A 20,069-nucleotide genomic window follows, 5' to 3' on the forward strand; every position below is an offset into this window, starting at 1 on the left:
AAAACCAAAATGGAACTGCAGCCAGCGACAACAAGTACAAACGATGCGGCAACAAATTCAATTTTTGATTCGTTGGTCAAACATTTGCATAAAGCATTTTTGATTCGATTATAAAACGCACACAAACCACGTTAATCGCTCAATCATTTGATAGTTTTGCAATTCTGCTCGTTTGAGTTTTACGTAAAAGTTAAAAAAACTGAGTTTAGTTTAGTTTAGAAATATATTTACTAGATACATAAATACATATGATTTATCATAGATATTTCATCATTAAGATTATTTAAGTGCAGCTTTTATCTTTGTTCAACTCAAAGTTCTTTCAGTGTGACATAATCGAGAGTTGTTCGATTGCTAAATTAAATTGTTGCAAAAGTTGAATTACACGTTTAAATAATAATTTATTAATGAATATGGAATATGTTGCTCAAATATCTAGTTTGGCAAGCGAATGCATTAGTTCCACTGGATGTTCTTGGCTCCCTAATGCATTGACACTAATCGATTACATGCCTATCGATTGCATTAGAGTACATGATTTGAATATATCAATAAATAATTGACAGCTGAATTTTTGTGAAGCTGTGTTTTTAATAATTGATGGCACTGTATATCAACTCAAACGACACCTTGACAAACGAAATGTTTTCGCTTGCATCCCTGCGGCAGCTAAACTATAACAACAAAACGAAGAAGAAGGAGAAGAAGACGAAGAACAAGCAGAGGATGGGAGAACAGCAAACAGGAGTCCTGAGTCCTGTTATTGCTTGCCAATACCGAGAAGGAGCCTGTTTGAGCGCGCCGGCAGCGAGTATTGTGGCTTGTCCATTTTGATTATGCTGTTGCCAAAGGCAAAAGGCAAAGTGCCAAAAAACCAAAGGACCAAATGTCCTCTGCCAAAGCAGAGCCCAGAAGCTTTTTGCAGCAATTTGGGGGAGTCTAAGAACGGCAGGTAGCCTTAGGGAGCGATACAGACACGTGCTAATGCCGCACACAATTGCAATTAGTGTCAGTGTGTGGGCAACGTGTGGCAGCTGTGTGCCAGGTTGTCTCTGTCTCTGCATCAGCCTGGTAGCTGCATCCTGGCACCAGGACATTTGCATAGCCACACAGCAGGCAGCAAGCGGCACCTTAAAAGGAATGCCAACAACAAAAATAACAACAAAAATTTGCACAATATCAAGGAGTTAGCAGATAGAACGTTGGCGTCGCTTGGCATGTCCTTTTCGTCCTGCCCGTTTGTTATGCTTTAAGATTGGAGCTGGCAGCGATTTTGACTCTCAGCTTTCTTAAGCTGATTTCAACTTGTGACGTTTTTTGTCGCCAGCTGTTTGGCTTTACATTGAACAAAAAGCTGCAACGGAAATTAGAAATTGGTTGCTAAAAATTAAACATTTGTTCAAAAATACAATTGAAGATTTGCCAAATCGAGTTAATGTTTTCATTTTTCTCAGTAGTGTTGAACTGTAGCTGCACAATTTAATGAATGCTCAACATTGTTCTCACCTTCAGCTGAAATTTCAGTTGTTAAACTCAAATTATCTGCATAAAAGTTGTAAAATGTTTTGCTTTACAGCTCATCAGAGCAATGAAGCGCTGCATGGGGACGGGTGGTGGTGTAGTAAAAAGTTAACAGCTTTTGTGACAAAGCAAATTAATTGCTGCCCAGTTTCAATTAACTTGCTGCAAGCGGACACAAAAACGAGCCGCACAGTTCTCAACCAACTTCATCAGCAACCGCAAGTGTCGACTGAATGTTGCTATTGCTGTTGCTATTGTTGTCGCGGGGACTATTGCAGCGCAAAGCCAATTCAATTAATTTCAATCGCCATGCATATGACACCTATGGTCCACTGCACACACACCCACATACCCACACACCCTCCCTCGCACACCCAAGCGCGATGAGTTTCCCATCGCCCAAAAAAGTAGGCAACACTTTTTATAAGCAATGCAAACGAATGTTAAACGTTGGCAAAACTGGGTTACCAATGCATAAGGGGGTGCTTGGGGAGGGAGAGTGGGGTGCACAAGCAGAGAATGAGTGTAGCTTTGGCTCTTTGGCTCAGATCGCTGACAATTGCAACGTTAAAAAATAGCAACTGACTGTTGCACTCAGCAAAAAAGCTCAATTCAAAAATTCAATTTGTGGCTTACCAGTCGTTACTTTTATCAGACGCAGACGGTTGGTTGCCCATAGAAAATCAAAAATATAAGACTGAACTACCAGCGAGTTTTTCCGATTTTTTAAAGATATATACTAGATATCCAACTGACAATCTTTTTTTTAGAAAAATCTTACATTTTTGCTTAGTAAGCAGAAAAGTGTTTCATTTCTCAATAGATCGGTCCAAAGCCAGAAAATGGGCAAAAGGATATATTCTAAGTTTCATACAGGTAGTTCTCAAACTGATATATATAAATAAATAAACAAATTAATACTCGTTCAAGATTGCAGGTTAAATATCTGTCCTAAATAACTATCTTTGTGATGAATTGCCACTCTAAGCTTCAAAGTCATAAAACAAAAGAATCAAAAAAAAACGAATAAAAAATGCAAATGAGCAGACAGTTTTGAAATATGTTTCTTATCAGCAAGTTTACTTTAAATGTTTAAGCCAACCACGCATGGAAATGGCGTTTTAATATTTATTCAGATGTTTGGCTGCCCCACAGCGGATCATAAGCCATCGGAATGGTTGGCTGATTGCGTGGGAGGAGTCAGGATGGAGAACTATGGCATATACAACATATGAATGCAGGTGTTGCAAGCACGCGCAGCGGAAGTCACGTGACGTGTTGTGTGACACGTACGCCACAGCAGCAGCAACAGCAGCAACAGCAGCAGCAGCTGGATCTGCTTCTGTTTGCTGTCGCTGTTGCTGTTTCAATTTGGCCAAGACATGACGTACAAATGAGGGAGGCGGGGATGTGGTGCAAGAGCAGCAGGATTAAAGCAAATGCAAACTCGCCTCATTAAAATAACTCCGAGCAGTTGTGTGTGATACATCCTGTGGCAGGAATAACGGACTGGGTCTCGGCCCAGTTCCGGGCTAAATAATTTAATTTGGCTGCAAAAAATGGCCAACGGGCTTAAGTAAAGACCACGCGGCGTATGAGCAACGCTCGCTCATTTTTATTTAACGCCCGCCTAACCGGAAGCCAGTGCCTCGTTTGGCTCCAGTAACAAGGTCTGCCTGCTAGTGAGTCTTAGTTCTATGGGGAGCTCAGGTGCTGCCAGCTGCCGTTGCAAGTGCAGGCAACGCATGTTGCACGGCGCTAATGTAGCCAGTCATGAAATCACAATGCCTCCCCACGTTCCACCAGGGTGTGCCAAACATGCATGTGAACAGCAGCAGCGTAACTAAAATCGCAATGCGGCCCTGCCAACTCGTTAAAAAAAAAAAATGTTTAAATAAAAAACAAAATACAATGAACTGAACACAACCAGAGACTGAAAAAAATTGTATACCCTCATTGAAATTATGTGAAAAGGTTATAATGAAGTTGTGCAAAATCATGTAAAAGTTTCTCCGATCCAACAGAGTATATATATTCATGATCAACAAATTTTAGACCATAAAAGAGAAAACACTTCAAATTTAGACAGTCTAATGCGTAGATGGAATTCATATGCAGTCGAATTTATTTGTAAAATCCAAAGTAAACAATTCAAAAATAAACTTTATCAAACTCCAGACAAATAAGTGGCAGTAGAAAAATATATAAATATTTCTATTTATAGCAAACGAGTTTGAAAATATCTTATCTTGTGATAAAAACATAATTGAATTTGATGATTGAGATTCAGCTTTATCCTTTCACTCGTTAATACAGCTTATATTTAATTTTTATACATATTTAAGATTGTAAGCGAAATATATACTTTTCGTCAGTTTATAACCATATACATTTTCAAGTATTAATAAAAATGTGTACTTAAACTAAAGCAAGTGTCAAAAGCAAGATACCTTTAACGATAACAAAAATTTAATAGAACAAAAAGAAAAAAGGTAAGAAAAATATGAAAAATTGTGCAACCAACTTCATGGCGAATGTCAGCAAGTTTGTGGCAAGGAAGTGGGGCTAGATGGGACGTTCGGTGGCAGCAACACCCGCCAGCGTGAAACTGCATGGCTGGCTGGGCATAAAAATGGCATGGGAAGAGTACGGTAAAAGTTGGAGGGAGGACGGCAACATACTGAGCATGGCAGCATGTGTTGAAATGCAAAATTGGAGTATTTTTTTTTTGTTAGCTGTGCTCACGCTGACAAGCGTTGCTCATTAAATTTTATTTTATAATTACACACACCAACACACATGACACACACACACACACACGCACACAATACACTCGGGCGCAGACGCATGTTTAGTTTTTGTCCGGACTTAATGTGTTGGTTGCCTCGTAATTGGGCACAGAGCAGACGCAGTTTTTGATATGCCCCCGATTTTGTGGCAGTTTAGAATATTTTTTGCTCGCTCTAAAACAACAACAACAACAGCAACAATAACCACAACAATAATAACAACTTGGAGCTGTGCACAGCAATGGGCATTTAAGTATTTGGTCAGTGGGTGATTAAAGTAAAGTGTTTCAAAAGTTAATTGGCACTCTAATACTGAAATAACAACCAAAACACAAAAACAACACGCATAAAACCAACAACAACTAAAATAGTTAGGACCTGTTATGTTAGACGCTTGACCAACCAGCCAAGTGGCCAAAACCCGGCCCAAAAACCGATTTGACGCAAACGTTAACTATCGGCACATGGTTGTCATTTAATCAGAATTACCTCGGCACACTGGTTACAAAATAATAATAATTAAAAACATGCGCATCTTATCATAATATATTTTTAAATGCTTAGAGAAACATTTACTTAATTCATCGAGATATAATTGAAGTTCTTTTCATTACAAATTTTATGGCATTATAATTTTATCTTAAGGCTATTTGCCAGCATATTCAGGAAAACATTAATATCCAAAAAATATATCGAAACAGAACTTAATATCAAGCTTTCAACTCATTAATAAGCTGTGTAATTTAATTAATTTTAATTGGAAAGTTTTATTCTGATATTTTATGGCTTTTCCATTTAATTAATATATCGAAAATACTTGTGGTGAAATATATAGATTTTTGTAAACTGAAAACTGAATAGAAATGATCACAAATAATTGTTGTTTTACCAAAATAATAATTGGTTAGTAACCAGTGTGCTGTGGGCAAGGTACTTGGCCGTAATGGTTGGCCAGTCTCGGCCTTTTTTGCTAGTTGTTGCGGCTGTTAGACCTCAATTTGATGTTATTTTCAAATGTCGATGGCACACGCCGCTGAACCGTCAGTAGTTGAATGACGGGCAGTATAATTGAAAATTGCTATTGGCAACTTAATGGGCCCATTTAACGAACCCGACTTTTGCGACCTTAATTACAATGTGTGTATGCTAACCCCAGACTCGAATAAAGTCAGCTAATATCCTGAATTACCTTACCTACTCTGCTACTTTCTTTTTTTTTTTTGTAGATTATCCACGCGTTGAGGTTGGGCCACAGAACCCACTGCGCATTGAACGCGATCACATTGCCAAACTGGATTGTCGGGTGGACGCCAAACCGATGGTGTCCAATGTTCGCTGGTCACGCAACGGACAATATGTGAGTGCCACCCCAAGTCACACGATCTATCGTGTGAGTCGCCATCATGCCGGCAAGTACACCTGCAGTGCCGACAATGGACTGGGCAAAACCGGTGAAAAGGACATCATATTGGATGTGCTATATGCACCGATTGTTACCATCGAGTCGAAGACCCACGAGGCCGAGGAAGGTGAAACCGTTTTGGTGCGTTGCAATGTGACAGCAAATCCATCACCAATTGCAATTGAGTGGCTCAAAGAGGGTGCACCCGATTTTCGTTATGCGGGTGAACAACTTACCCTGGTCTCGGTGCGGGCCGAGCATGCTGGAAACTATATTTGCCGCTCGGTGAATCTGATGCAACCGTATAACTCAAAGCGTTTAGAGGGTGTTGGCAACTCGACCGTTGCACTGCTGGTCCGTCATCGTCCCGGCCAGGCGTACATTTCGCCAAATAAGCCGGTAGTGCATGTGGGCAATGGCGTTACACTCAGTTGTTCCGCAAATCCACCGGGCTGGCCAGTGCCACAATATCGCTGGTTTCGCGACATGGACGGTGAGTTGAGCAACACGCAGAAGATACTCGCTCAAGGGCCGCAGTACTCCATACCGAAGGCGCATCTGGGTAGCGAGGGTCGCTATCATTGTCATGCCGTCAATGAGCTGGGCATCGGTAAGATGGCCACCATTGTGCTGGAGGTGCATCAGCCGCCACAGTTCCTGGCCAAGTTGCAGCAGCACATGACTCGACGTGTTGGCGATGTCGACTATGCTGTGACGTGTAGTGCCAAAGCGAAACCCACGCCACAAATACGCTGGATCAAGGATGGTACGGAAATATTGCCATCCCGTAAACTCTACGAGATACGCACCACGCCCACAGATGCGGGCGGTGGTGTGGTGACCGTACAAAGTATTCTACGCTTCCGTGGCAAGGCGCGTCCAAATGGAAATCAACTGTTGCCCGGCGATCGAGGACTCTTCACGTGTCTCTACGAGAACGATGTGAACTCGGCAAACTCATCGATGCATCTTCGTATCGAACACGAACCGATTGTCCTCCATCAATACAATAAGGTTGCCTACGATATGCGTGAATCGGCTGAGGTTATTTGCAAGGTGCAAGCCTATCCCAAGCCAGAGTTTCAATGGCAATTCAGCAGTAATCCCTCCCCACTCACCATGTCCTCGGATGGCCACTACGAGATCAGCACACGCATGGAGAACAATGATATCTATACATCGATCCTACGCATTGCACATCTGCAGCACTCCGACTATGGAGAGTACACCTGTCGTGCCGTCAATCCCTTGGACACCATACGCACCCAGATACGTCTGCAGCCGAAGGGCGCACCAGAGAAACCAAATGCTTTAAAGGTATTTTAACAATTTCTTGATTACTTGCTGAGAATCTTCAAAATTTCTTATTGATTGATTTCATTTTAAAGATTGTTGAGTATTTATCTCGAACCTGATCAGCTCAGGTTTTTTGAAAATCAGTTTGAGCTTAAGCAAAGTTATTGCTGTCGAAAATGTTGACCCATCCCTAAGAGTTATTTTTGAAGTTATACTTTAAACTTGAAAATCGACTCAGAATCACATTTCAACTTTAAGTGTAGTATTGATCAGAGGTCAAACCATGATCAAAAAGTCGAGATCTTAGAAAATCGATTGAGTGTTGACAAAGCTTTGGACCTGGAAAGTTTTGTATATTTGTATATATAACAAGGGAAACGAGTCAGAATAATGTCTTCAACTTTAAATGTAGCATTAATCTGCAATGCAAACCATAATAAAAATTCCTAGTTTTTAAAGATTTGACAAAGTTAAATGTCATAGTTTCATTTTATTATATCAATTAAAATAAAGCACTTAACAAATAATTATTTAAAGTTGGTTTTATGTATTTTCAAGTATATATTTGCTAAAATCATTACGTAAATTATTTTTTTTGTGTATTTAAAATAGGTACTCGAGGTGGCTCACAACTATGCAGTGCTCAGTTGGCAGCCGGGCTTCAATGGCGGTCTGCTAAACACCAAATATTTGGTCAGCTATCGACGGGTGGCAACGCCACGTGAACAACTGCTATCGGATTGCTCTGGCTTGGCTTATTCATCAGTCAATAGCTATCAGCTGAGCAGCTCGGGACAGGGTGGTGCTCACGAGTGGATTGAGTTCAATTGCTTTCGCGAGAATCCCTGCAAGCTGGCCCCACTCGATCAGCATCAGAGCTACATGTTCAAGGTCTATGCACTGAATGCCAAAGGCACATCGGGCTACTCCAACGAGATACTGGCCACAACCAAAGTGAGCAAAATACCACCGCCACTCCACGTCAGCTACGATCCCAATTCGCATGTGCTGGGCATCAATGTGGCCGCCACTTGTCTCTCTCTGATTGCCGTTGTTGAGTCGCTGGTTACTCGAGATGCCACAGTGCCCATGTGGGAAATTGTGGAGACTCTAACGCTGCTGCCATCGGGCAGTGAAACGACCTTTAAGGAGGCCGTCATCAATCAGATTGCACGCACTGCTCACTACACCACAGCGACCACGTCGGGAAGGAACTTAGCTCCTGGCAGTGGACAGCTTGGAGAGGATCGCACAATGGCACTGGCAGAAACTGCGGGCCCTGGACCGGTGGTACGGGTCAAGCTATGTCTACTCGCGAATCATGAGCATTGCGGTGCCTACGCCAATGCCGAAAGTAAGTATAAAAAATATATATATTTAAATATATAAAAGAAATAATATATAAAAAAACTAGCTAGAAATATTTACAAATATTGTGCGGCACACTTAGAGAATTTAATGAGTATTTAAAAAATCGAAATATCTAAAGAGTAATTGGGAATTAGTTCAACTTAAAATATAATTGAATAAACATTTGTTTGAGCAATTTCGGGCTTCATTTTTATTTATTTCAGTTCCGGTTTGATTTGTTCACGTTCTGATTTTCTGACTTAAAGTTCTAAACTTCCAACAAATGCAATAAGCAAAACATGAACAATTTATTTTATATATATATTAAATAATTGTAGACTAAAACTCACTACTTATTTATAATGCATACCTAGCAATTTAGAAGTATTTAAATATTTAACTTTAATGCCAATTAAATGCATCAGCTTGCCGCACAAATGACCTCGGGTGGAAACTAGAGCTAAAACACCCAAATTCAGACACATTGTGGCAAGGCAATAAATCAACATCAAACGTTTCTCCCATTGCAGTTGGCAAGTCCTACATGCCGCACAGCTCCTCGCTGACCACATCCGCTTTGGTGGCCATCATCATCGCGGCACTCTCATTCCTTGTGCTTGTCGCAGTGCTCTACGCATTCTGCCGCTGCCGCCGCACGCATGCGGCCAAGAAGCAGGCAGCTGCAGCGGCGACAACGACAGCAACGGCAACAGCAACAACAACAGCGACGACGACGACAACGCCAGCAGTGATTCAAGGCGCCAAAGACTATGATGTGGATGGAACGCTTAACGCTGCAACGGGAGATGTCTCGCAGCAGCAGCAACAGCAACAGCAGCAGTTGCAACAAACATCGCTGCCACCACCACCGCCGCCATATTATCCGACGGGAAGTTTGGACAGCAAGCAGCTGGATGCTGGCATGGAGCTGACTCTAACAGCACTTCACGATCCCGATGAGCAGTTGAACATGCAGCAAAGCGAGATGCACCAGCAACAGCAGCTGCAGCAACAACAGCAACAACAACAGTATCCAATGCAGGCCAAATCCTCGCAAGGACTCTACCAACAGCCGCATCCAAATGGCTATGGATATCATGTGACAAGTGCCATCGGCATCGATGGCGACAGCTATCAAGTGCTGCCCTCCTCCGTCTCTGGACACCATGGCGAGTGTAAGTAGGCAGCTAGGCGCACACTGGTAGTGCAATTGGGTTTGTAAATGGATTGGGCGATTGTTCATTAAGCGTCGTATTTTGTATACCCTGTACACGTTGCAAACTGAATTAGAAGGGAGACAGCTATAATCCTACTAAATAAATTTATTATTATCAGTATATTTATTTATCTGTCTGTCTGTCCGTATTAATTTCCCTTATAGACAATAAAGCCATAATCCATATATCTGTCTATCAATCTATATATATTTTTAGCTGTTCTTATAACTAAAATGCCAACAAAATTATTATGATTAAGATCTAACAAATAATTTTGTAGTTTAATTGAAAAATCTAAACTATAAATGAACACCAAATTAATTAAATTTCAAGCTCTTCAGCATGTAATATGTGTGTCTGCTTGTGTGCAGGGTATTCGTTAGTCGGTCACTCTCGACTCGAGTGCACTTTAACTTGTTTTGTTTTTGAATGGGGCAGCGTAGATTTATGGCTGCCATTTTGACGCCTCTTATTGCCGCTGATGCTCATTCTGCTTTTTGGGCGTAATTGCATTGCCTGTCAATCTAGACATCACCCACCTCACCCCACCCCACCCCAGCCGGTCCTCACATTCCGTAATCCTCACTCCATCGCTCGCCATCTCCACATGCAAATTGTGTGTTCTGCATAAGCAGCTCAGGCAACGGCTTCAGCTTCAGGACAAACGAAATGCCTTGGCAACCAAAATGACATCATCAGCCAGTGATGGAATCGACTATCCGATTCGAGTCACATCTCTGTCTCTATGGTGTTTGTGTACGTGTATGTGTGTGTGTACGTGCATATTCAGTGTAGCAGTCCGGCGTAATTCCAATTAAGTGAGAATTAAACCGTTAGCCGTTTCTTTTGTGCTAGCAAAATTTTAATTGGCTTTAAGCCGATGGCCATGCTTCACAATTGCAATTGCTCTCAAACAGCAGCAACTTATAAAATACAAAACAAAAAACAAAAAAAAAAAATACATCAAAATTACAAGAAAACTGTTGCCAAAGTCGTCCCTTTTGGGAAGCAGTCAAGTGTTTTGAGCCACTTGAGCGGCAGCTTGTCGACTAACGAACACAAGAGACAATTAAAAACTAAATGGAACAAGCGACCAAATCACACTTGGAGTATTAAAGCAATAAAAATGAGATTAAAGATTAAGTGCCAAACTAAAAATCTTGTTGGAATTAACTAACTAGCCTCGAGGGAACAACTGATTAGTTCAAGAAAATGGCAAAAGGACAAAGAAATGAGAGATGGGAGAGAGATATAATCCTGAACTGAAGTAAGACAGAAACCTCATTTCAGACAAAAGCACTAAAAAAAAATGAAATCAACTTAAAATATGTTGGATTAAAGAGCTCAGCACTCTAGTTCCTAATTATATTTGGGAAAATCGGGTGAGCTGAAAATAATCTGACAAAGAAGCTCGAATTAGATAGAAAAGTAGATAAAAATGAACAAAATGAACAAATGAATTATAATTAAAGATATTTGAGAAAAGCGCAGGAAACATGCAATTGTAAAATTAATAGAAGAATTTGGAGGCATCAGCAAGTATTTTAGTTCAAGAATAGTTTAATTACTCAAAGGCAGCGCTAATAATAAGCTAAGAAAACAGAATATTTAAAAAATTGCATAAGCAGATGCAAAAGCAATTGATCATATTTTAGATAGAGTATTAAAAAATATACAATATATGTCTTTATGCCATTATCAAATGCTTCAAAGAAAATAAATACTAAAGGAGCAAGATAACTTTTGGAACACATAGGTCTAAGCACTTTCCGAAAAAGGCCTTAAACACTTTTTAATTATATTCCATGAGCATAATGCTCATAACTAGTAGGAATGCTCTTTCAATAAACGCTTTGCCAAAATTGTTTTTGCTGTTTTGGTGTTTACGTGCTCTTATTTAAGTGAAAAACCCCTAGATGGTAAAAACGTCTAAATAACAGGGACGCGCCAGGACCAGAAAAATGTTTTGATAGTTTTCAGAAACTGTTGAAAAAGTTTTGCGCCTCACTAAAAGGTAGTCCTGTGCCCATCCCCACCCACACTCCATGGCTCTCCCTTGGCACACTCATTGACCAACATTGCCTGCAAGTTTGACCAAAAAATATGCACCACAGAATGCAGTTTAATTGTGTGTGTGTGGGTGTGTAAGTTTTTGGTGTGTGGAAGTGTGTGCTGGTAGCCTTTGGCAACATTGCACTGTGGGCAACATGTGCAGATTATGTGGCATACAATTATTATTCAAAGATAGGGTCGCATTTTGCAGGAAAGAAAATGCTATTTAGACAAATTTCACACGAGCTACAGAAATTGTATTTAGTTTCAAATTTCAAAATTCAGAAAAATTAAAAAATAGAATAGAAATTTGTTCGATTAAAGAATTTATATTTAACAGCTGTTAAATTAAGACATTTTTGAAATAGATTGACTCAGTTAACAACAAATTGAATTTATATTTAACAGCAGTTAACACAACATTTGCTGGTTGTGCTGACATTTTTGACTCCCTCGAATCTTAGCCCTTTTTCGGTCAAGCATTTTGGCCAAAAAATGTGATTTATGGTGCCATTGTACAACTTGTTATTGGGGCTGCTTTGTTGTTGCTGGTTTCATTAGGACGCCGACGTTGTTGTTTTCACCTTTCTATTTTCTATTTTCATTTTTTTTTTAATTCTGCACTTAAATGCGCGTTGCCAACGCCAACTTAATTACTATTTCCTTGCAAACCCAACCCTTTTGGAACATCCACAAACGGAAATTCAACGAAACTGGCGACACACGATGACGTTGTGCGCTGCGTGTATCTGTGTCTGTGTCTATGTGTGTGTGTGTGGATGTATGTTACTGGGTGTGTGTGTGTGTATGTGTGTGTGGTCCATGTGGTTGCAACCAAAGCAGGACCACTTGAGGCGACACCAGTCCCAGCCAACAGCAGCCACCTACAACAAGCACGCGCCGCCAAACTAACGAAGCAGCCCACCAACAACACCAGCAACACGAACACCAGCAGCAACAACAACAACATTAGCAACAACTCCACCTTGAAGCGTGGCAACCTTAGCAGGCAGCAACAGCAACAGCAACAGCAGCAGCAGGTGGTGACCGCAGCGACGGCAGGAACCACAACGGCACTGGCAACGACAATTACAACAACATCACGTAATGCCAAAACCGCAACAACAACAACAACGCTAGCCATCACAGGTAACACAGAGAGACACACACACACACACACACACACACACACAGACACACTCTCGAGTGGGTGTCGAGAAAATATGTTGCGGGATTAGAGAACAGGGGTGGCGCCACCACCACTCTCACAAGCACCACTTGCAGCAGCAGCACCACCACCAACAGCACCGCACACTTGAACTTTGCACCACAAAATGCACACACGACGCCAATAACAAACTGAATAGCAGCTTGCACCATTCAAAATTGCAACGTTTGCTGCTTGCAACACTCATTCTATATATGCACCAATGCACCAATTGTTCTATTCTTCTTCTTCTTCTTCTTCTTCTTCTTCTTCGCCTACTTTTCCACTTCAATGTCACTTTTATGCACTATATACGTTGTAGGTTATTGTTGGCAATAAGCCATTGAGTTGTTGGCCTTAAATTAAGATATGAACAGCTTGAAAATATTTGAGATATTTGCCTGACTTCAATTTTCCTTTCAAGTGCACTGAAAATAAAAAAATGAGGTTTCAATGATGAAGTCACATTCCATATATGGAATATATTATCATATATATATTTAAGGTAATTTAATCATTTATTTAAAATTTATTATTTGCCGGGGAAAATATTTAAATCTGTTTGTTTCTATGAGAACTAGTCCCTCAGCTTTTAAAGTATGTACCTCAATTAAACTTGGATTATATTGAACTTTTTGCTACAGACAGTAAATATATCGAAATCGGAATAGTCTATAGCTGTGATATTTTTCTTTTAGTTTTAGTGATTATAGAATTAAAGTATAATTATCAGCAGCTGCAATTTAACATTTTAAAAGTGGTTCATTGTTCAAGAAATAATCAGCTGATTTCCTTTGATTTTGTTTTTGCTTAAGAAAAATATAAACTAGAAATTTTAATAACACATAAATGGATGCAATATATACATACATATATAATATATATATATATACATATTCACAGAGAACAAACTAGAACGTTAAACAATTACAAATTAAGTTGACTTGCACCAAATTATTTCCAGGGAATTGTCTGAGTTGTTTTTTTTTTAACGCCATTTGCCGAATTCTTTGTTCTTCAGTTGCTGTATATAGTTGATGGTGCCGGCCACCAGTTCTCTTGATCCTGTGACCAGGACATCGAGTTCGTTGCGCATGCCATAGCGCTGCTTGCCATATTTGTCGCGCAGATGATCGAAGAAGGCTTCGATCGAGATGGATAAGTGGGAATTATCGCGAGTGCCGGTCTCCTCGCACAAGGAACGCCAATTGCTGGCATTGCGACGAGCACGTTGCAGCTCCTCCATATCTTTCCAACTAATGCCAGCGTTGCCATTCTCATCCTTGTTGGACTCCTGCTCCAGCTCCGCGACGGGCTCACCTTCAAAGTAACTGGGACTGGGCACAAAGCCCGCCTCCTCAAATCGCGTATTGTGTCGCAGTATAGTCAATAGATCCTTGGAGTTGTATTCATTGACCTTGCTAAAGAGGAGGATCTTTGGGAAGCGACTGCTGCGAGTACGCGTATAGAACCATTCCCGGCACATCATCATGCTCTCCAGCGTATCAGCACAATCCAGATGTACATTGAATATATCGTGCTTCATGATCTCAAATTGACCCCGCCGCTCAAAGAGCTCGAGTCCCCGCTTTGTGCCCGGGGTTAACTGGGTGCTATTATGCTCCAAGCCCGCAACATATTCGGGTTGATAGCGCCTCAAATAATCGTAGGCCAACTGAATGGCCAGCGAGGCATTTAGCTTCACCCCAAAATTAATGCCATTCAGCAGCTGTTTGCAGTCAAGATTGCTCTCGATATACGCCGGAATGCCGGGCACACGATGCAGTTCGACGCCCAATTGCTTGGCACGTTGTCCAAGGACTTCGCAGCATTCCGTTTGACTGGCGCTGGTATAGATGCTGGCATCCTTTTTCATAATCGCCGCCTTGGCCCACGCAATGTCCCGCAACGAATTGCCCAAACTGAAATTCTGCTCCCAGCCCAAGCTGCTAATGCCAATGGTTTCTGCATGTCCGCTTATATTGGTACAATCTCCGGCACAAGCGCTGCCGATCTCCACAATGGCCACATCCACGCTGTCATTGCGAAACGCATGAAAGGCCATCACAGTTAACAGCTTATTGTAGCTGGGAGGCGGCTGCATTTGTCCAAGTTGCGATTGTAACTCATCAAAGAGCTGCGTAAACTTTGTCTCCTCCAGCGGCGCGCCATCAATGCGAATGCGTTCGTTGGTTAGAAAGAGATGGGGCGCACACAGGACACCCGTTTTGATGCCATGAGCTCGCAATATGGACTCGACTAGGAGGCAGGTGGTGCCACGCCCCTTTGTACCAGCTACCTGGATGACAGGCAAACTCAGCAATTGCTCCGGTTCGAGACCCGTTTGACTCAGACACTGCAGCGTATGCGTAATATTTGGATCCATTTGATCGCCGCTGGTTTTCGACACGGCTCGACCCACGACGGGTTCGTGTATTAGATAAGTGTTTAGCTGCTTAATGGTTGAGAGATAGGCTAGACGCTCGGGAGTTTTGGCCACAATCTCAGCGGGTGCTTCATCTGATTTAGTTTCCGTTGCCTCAGTGGATTGAGACTGTTGCATTTTTTGCATCTTTAATTGCTGCATATCGCGCCCTTGCTGCTGCTTGGCCTGCATGTCCTTGAGCCACTGCTCCTGCTTGGTCTGTTGCTTGCCATGCATACGATTCATCCAGGAATTGCGCTCGGAAACACTGCTGCTGTTGCTGCCGACTGTTTCGTTCGGCGATTGTGTTGGCGGCGGCTGTGTCTGTTGAAATTCTTGTGGCATGCCAAATGCTTGTTGGGGGAACTTACTGCCTGCCCCAGCAGCTGTCTTTGTCTTTGATTTGCTTGGCAATTTTGGCGACACTTTTGCCAGCCATTTGTCCCGCTGATCCTTGATATTGATAATTGGCGGCGTCACAGCCTTGGGTTTCTGCAGCTGTTTGGGCAACTGCTTCTCATTGATCGTCTGCTCCTGCGGCTGCTTCTGCGTGTTCAGTGACCATTTGAAGAAACAATTGCTACATCGAAGCATTGGCAGCCGACTCAGCGGTGCCGGTGATTTAAGCAAGAGCATTACAAAATCGGACGTAGTAAAAATAAATCTGGCTAAAATGTTAAGAACGTGTTCCTAAAAATTTAGCAGTGACCAAAATTGTGCTTTGTCTGGTGTTGATTTTTTTAAAAATTGTTTTAAGTGTTTTGTTTAGACATTTGATAAAAGGGTACTGGGAGTCAAATGAGGGATATATTGAATATATAAACCTATATATGACTAGTGAGCTTTTAAATGAATATTATATAAATATTCTCGCTGAAATATTAAAATGATCTTGTTTAGAATCAAAAATGTATTTATTTTGAAATGATTTTCACACTAATTTATTAACTTGGAGAGGTAAATCAAATCTTGTTAAACACTCCGTGTATCCATAAGCTCTTATGAACTATTAAATATATATCAAGTAAATAGTAAGTAATTGTATATTAAAATACTCGAGTTACCTAAAAAGCAATATTAAATGAAATCCAACCAAAATACAATGTTAATTTGGTGGCTATTATAATACCTTAATGCAAGCATGTCAATTTAACAGTGTTGATTTTCTTTTCCAATTTGCACAAATCAATTTTTCGCACAATACACCAAAATCCAAAAATACAAAACAAAATTGAGAAGCTCCCGCTAAGCTAAAGAATTTGATATAATTTAAAGCATTTGAACAGTTTTTGCCCGAGTTGTCCGAGTAATTTAATCCGTCCATCAACATCAGACTAAATTATGCAAAATTCCGTGTATATCAAATGCAGATGGCTGAAACCCAAGACGAAGGCGTTGTTCCAACTGGACAGCTCGACAGCTGGGCAGCTGGACAGCTGGATGGAGTATGATGAGCATGATGACATGGCACCTTTTCTGTATTCCAATTAGCCATTGTGACTTTCATGTTTCCGCCTGAGCACAGCACGCATTTGTTCTTTCCCCACCCCAACCCCGCACTCTTCACTCTTCACTCTCACATCTCATCTCTTTTGCTGCATTAAGGAGCATGTGGCGCAGCAATCCTTTGCTAATTTATGTATTCGTATGTTTGCAGGGTCGAACGGCAGCCAGGAGAATAACTATAGCAATGCACGCGATCTGTCGCAGGAGGCGCTGTGGCGCCTGCAACTAGCCGCCGCCCAAAGCCAACAGATCTATGTGGAACAGCGGCCGCCATCGGCATTCAGTGGCCTGATGGACTACTCCGGCTATCCGCACATAACCACTGTGACCAGCTCGCTCAGCCAACAGAGTTTTGGACAGCAACAACCACCATCGGCATCTGCGCAACAACAGCAACAACAACAACAGCAACAACAACCGTTAACGCCGCACGAGATGCTGCAGGCAGCTCAGCGTTATGGAACGCTGCGCAAGGCTAAGCAGCCTCCGCTGCCGCCGCAGCGCAAGGATCAACAACAACAGCAACAACAACAGCAACAGCAACATCAACAGCTGCAGCAGCAGAAACAACAGCTGGGTGAGTATTTTTCGTAACAGTTTTTGCGAACATTCAATTATTCAATAAATTTGAATGCTGTTGGCGAATAGTCGACTGCGATATACCCTGCAAACAGCTGTTAAATACTGGCTACGTATGATTTTATTCATAAGTAAAGAGTAATCAATATGAAAATGCTTAAGGAGTTCAGGGATAAGTATATTTAACCAAAAAGAATACCTATCCCAGACATGCCAAAGATTGCATACCCCTGCAGACTGAAGACAGACGGAAGGATATCAAAATTCCATTTTAAATTTGCAACATTTTACCAATTGTTCCAATAGCAGCTATGATATAATCGAACAATGTTTTTGCTGTTGATTCGGATAATTTGGTAAAACAAAAAATCTTTTACGGGAACCAAAATAGACTTCAGTTTAATACACTTTAATTAGTGTAATATAAGCCAAACAAGTTTAATCAACTCTTCTTAACAAATCGAAGAAATGAATATTCACAAAATATTACAAATGTAAATCTTTGCTACTTTGGCAATAAATTTGTAAAATTAAAAAACCAGATATCATCCATTTTGTTCAAATCCTTGAAATTGCGCACAGTTGCAGTTCGGCCAAATCAGAGATTTAAGGGGAATTGCGAAATTGTCAGCACTGCTGTTGACCGTTTGTCTTGGCTGGCTGCTGGATAAGCAGGGCAGATGAATGGCTGGGAAATCAGTTTGATTGATAATGCAACTAAGTGTTGCAAGTGCCGACTTACAAATACGAAATAGAATTGCCAAGCAGCTGTGGATGCTGAGCAGCCACTATAGGATGTGTACAATTTGCATCTGTATCCTTTTATGCATGAACAGCAGGATTCAGACACAGCTTGCAAACAACCCCTAGAGACACACAAATACAAATAAACATTTTTGTATATGTACATACATATCCATAGATAAATGCACAGAAAGTAGTCTATGCTGGCTTCTGTATCCTGTTAGTCCTGCCCTTTTCTATCAAATGTTGCTGTTCCTCTTGTTTCTTTTTTTTTTTTTTGTTGCTTCGCTTGCAGCGACAACTATTGCTGCAAACTCCGATGCCCCGCACACCTGCCAGTCCCAGCTTCCAACATGAAATGGGAGTACAAAAATACTAACTGAAAAATAGGAGGAAAGAACACCAAAAACAAGTATAAAAAAAATATATGGCCAAACAAACTGCAGCAGCAGCAGCAACAGCAGCAACGAAAAATTTAAAATGCACGAGCACAAAATATTTTAGAAAATCAAACTCAAACAACGCTGCGAGCTATAAGTGAAGTGAATCACTGAACAGAATGCAATGCCACATGCCCCAAAAAGAAGAAGAAGCAGAAGGAAAGCATACAAAAAGAAAAGGGAAAATGCAAACCAGACACAATGGGAAAAGCTGCACGGCAAACCAGTGAAAATCAGTTGTTGATGGTTGGTGTTTCCATATTTACGACACAATTTATGCTAAACATTCGCTTAGTTAACCCAAGTCATTATTCACTTTTTATTAGCAGAGCGCATAAATTTATTGAGTGCTCAAGAAATTAGCCACAGCTTTTCAAATTTATGACTTAATTTTAAGTTATGAAAGTGAATTTGCCATTGCCACGGAATAAGAGCTTTATGTGAAATATAATTGATTGCACAGGTTGTTTGTCAAGCTTTAAGCTTAAGAACGCTTAAAGCTTTTAAGTAATTTTAAAGTTGTTTTCGTGAGTTAAAGCATTCATATTTCTACGTTCTTAACATTTACTTGGTATTCAAGTAATATGATACAGATTCACTTTTATACTCTTGCAGGCAATAATATAATTAAGCAGGGAAAGCAGAGTTCTCAGAAAGGGGAATGTTTTTATGAACAACTGTTTTGTCGACCAAACTCCCCAGCCATGTTTATCATCCTATAAGAGACACACACATATATATACTCTAACTCCAACCACAACAGCTTTCACAAATTAGTTTTGCCAGACACTCAAAGAGCTTAAAAGTGCCACAATAGTTTCGTGTTTTTACCACTGCAAAATTGCCAGAAAAAAAAGTGCGTTGTAAAAAACACAATTTGATTAGGCTGCTTATTCCTGCAAAACAAAAACAAAACCAAAAAAAAAAAAAAACAAGCAAAACAAACATGATACCACGTGTCGTATGAGTGTTGTGCTATCCTGTAAATAGAGAAAATTATAGGAGACAAATAGCAGAATCAACAAACCCAGCAATCTGTACATCTAAAATGAAGTCTGTGATTTTTTTGTTGTTGTAACATATGAATATAAAATAGGAAAGATAATTAACCGACTCTATAGAAAGTATTGTATGCCATGAAGCATACACTCAGCACTTGAATGTGACACATGTTCGTGGCTGCTTCTTCAATTAGTCAATGGCAAACGTTTGAAGTCAGTGCTTTGATTGTTTTGCTGTCATCCATATTTAGCAGGCACGTGCATTATGAATGAGCTCTAATCCGCTTTGCCACCGAAGCTGCAACAGCAACAGCAGCAGCAGCAGCAATTGCAGAAACATTTCAATTAAAACCAAGCAGTCAAAGTCGAACAGCAACAACAGCTGCCACACACAAACCAGCATCGAAACAAAAAACAATACAACAGCATTGGGGCAGGCAATACAAGCCCAAAAAAAAAAAATGTTCGTTTGTCTCTTGACTGCAATAAGAAAGTAAATTTCAAATGAAGGAAACTAGAAATGATTGGCTGCAACAGTCC

The 20,069-nt window shown here is 40.8% G+C and overlaps 2 protein-coding genes across 2 annotated transcripts in view; one reads left to right on the plus strand and one right to left on the minus strand.

Moving 5' to 3' along the window:
- LOC6570606 overlaps window positions 1-19,150 on the plus strand; it is a 111,682-nt gene extending 92,532 nt beyond the window's left edge. The window contains exons 5-10 of the mRNA XM_043214727.1: window positions 5,537-7,029; window positions 7,621-8,362; window positions 8,889-9,533; window positions 12,468-12,776; window positions 16,917-17,304; window positions 19,144-19,150. Coding sequence (XP_043070662.1) covers window positions 5,537-7,029; window positions 7,621-8,362; window positions 8,889-9,533; window positions 12,468-12,776; window positions 16,917-17,304; window positions 19,144-19,150 — 3,584 coding nt within the window. The remainder of the gene's footprint in view (window positions 1-5,536; window positions 7,030-7,620; window positions 8,363-8,888; window positions 9,534-12,467; window positions 12,777-16,916; window positions 17,305-19,143) is intronic.
- LOC6562781 (folylpolyglutamate synthase) lies at window positions 13,715-15,975 on the minus strand. Its single transcript, XM_001989051.3, has one exon. It carries the CDS (start codon window positions 15,893-15,895, stop codon window positions 13,823-13,825), a length of 2,073 nt encoding a protein of 690 aa, XP_001989087.2. The 5' UTR covers window positions 15,896-15,975; the 3' UTR covers window positions 13,715-13,822.
- Window positions 19,151-20,069: the final 919 nt, after the last annotated feature.

Source organism: Drosophila grimshawi, unplaced genomic scaffold (assembly GCF_018153295.1).
Source record: "Drosophila grimshawi isolate 15287-2541.00 unplaced genomic scaffold, ASM1815329v1 contig_1377, whole genome shotgun sequence".
Lineage (NCBI taxonomy): Eukaryota > Metazoa > Arthropoda > Insecta > Diptera > Drosophilidae > Drosophila > Drosophila grimshawi.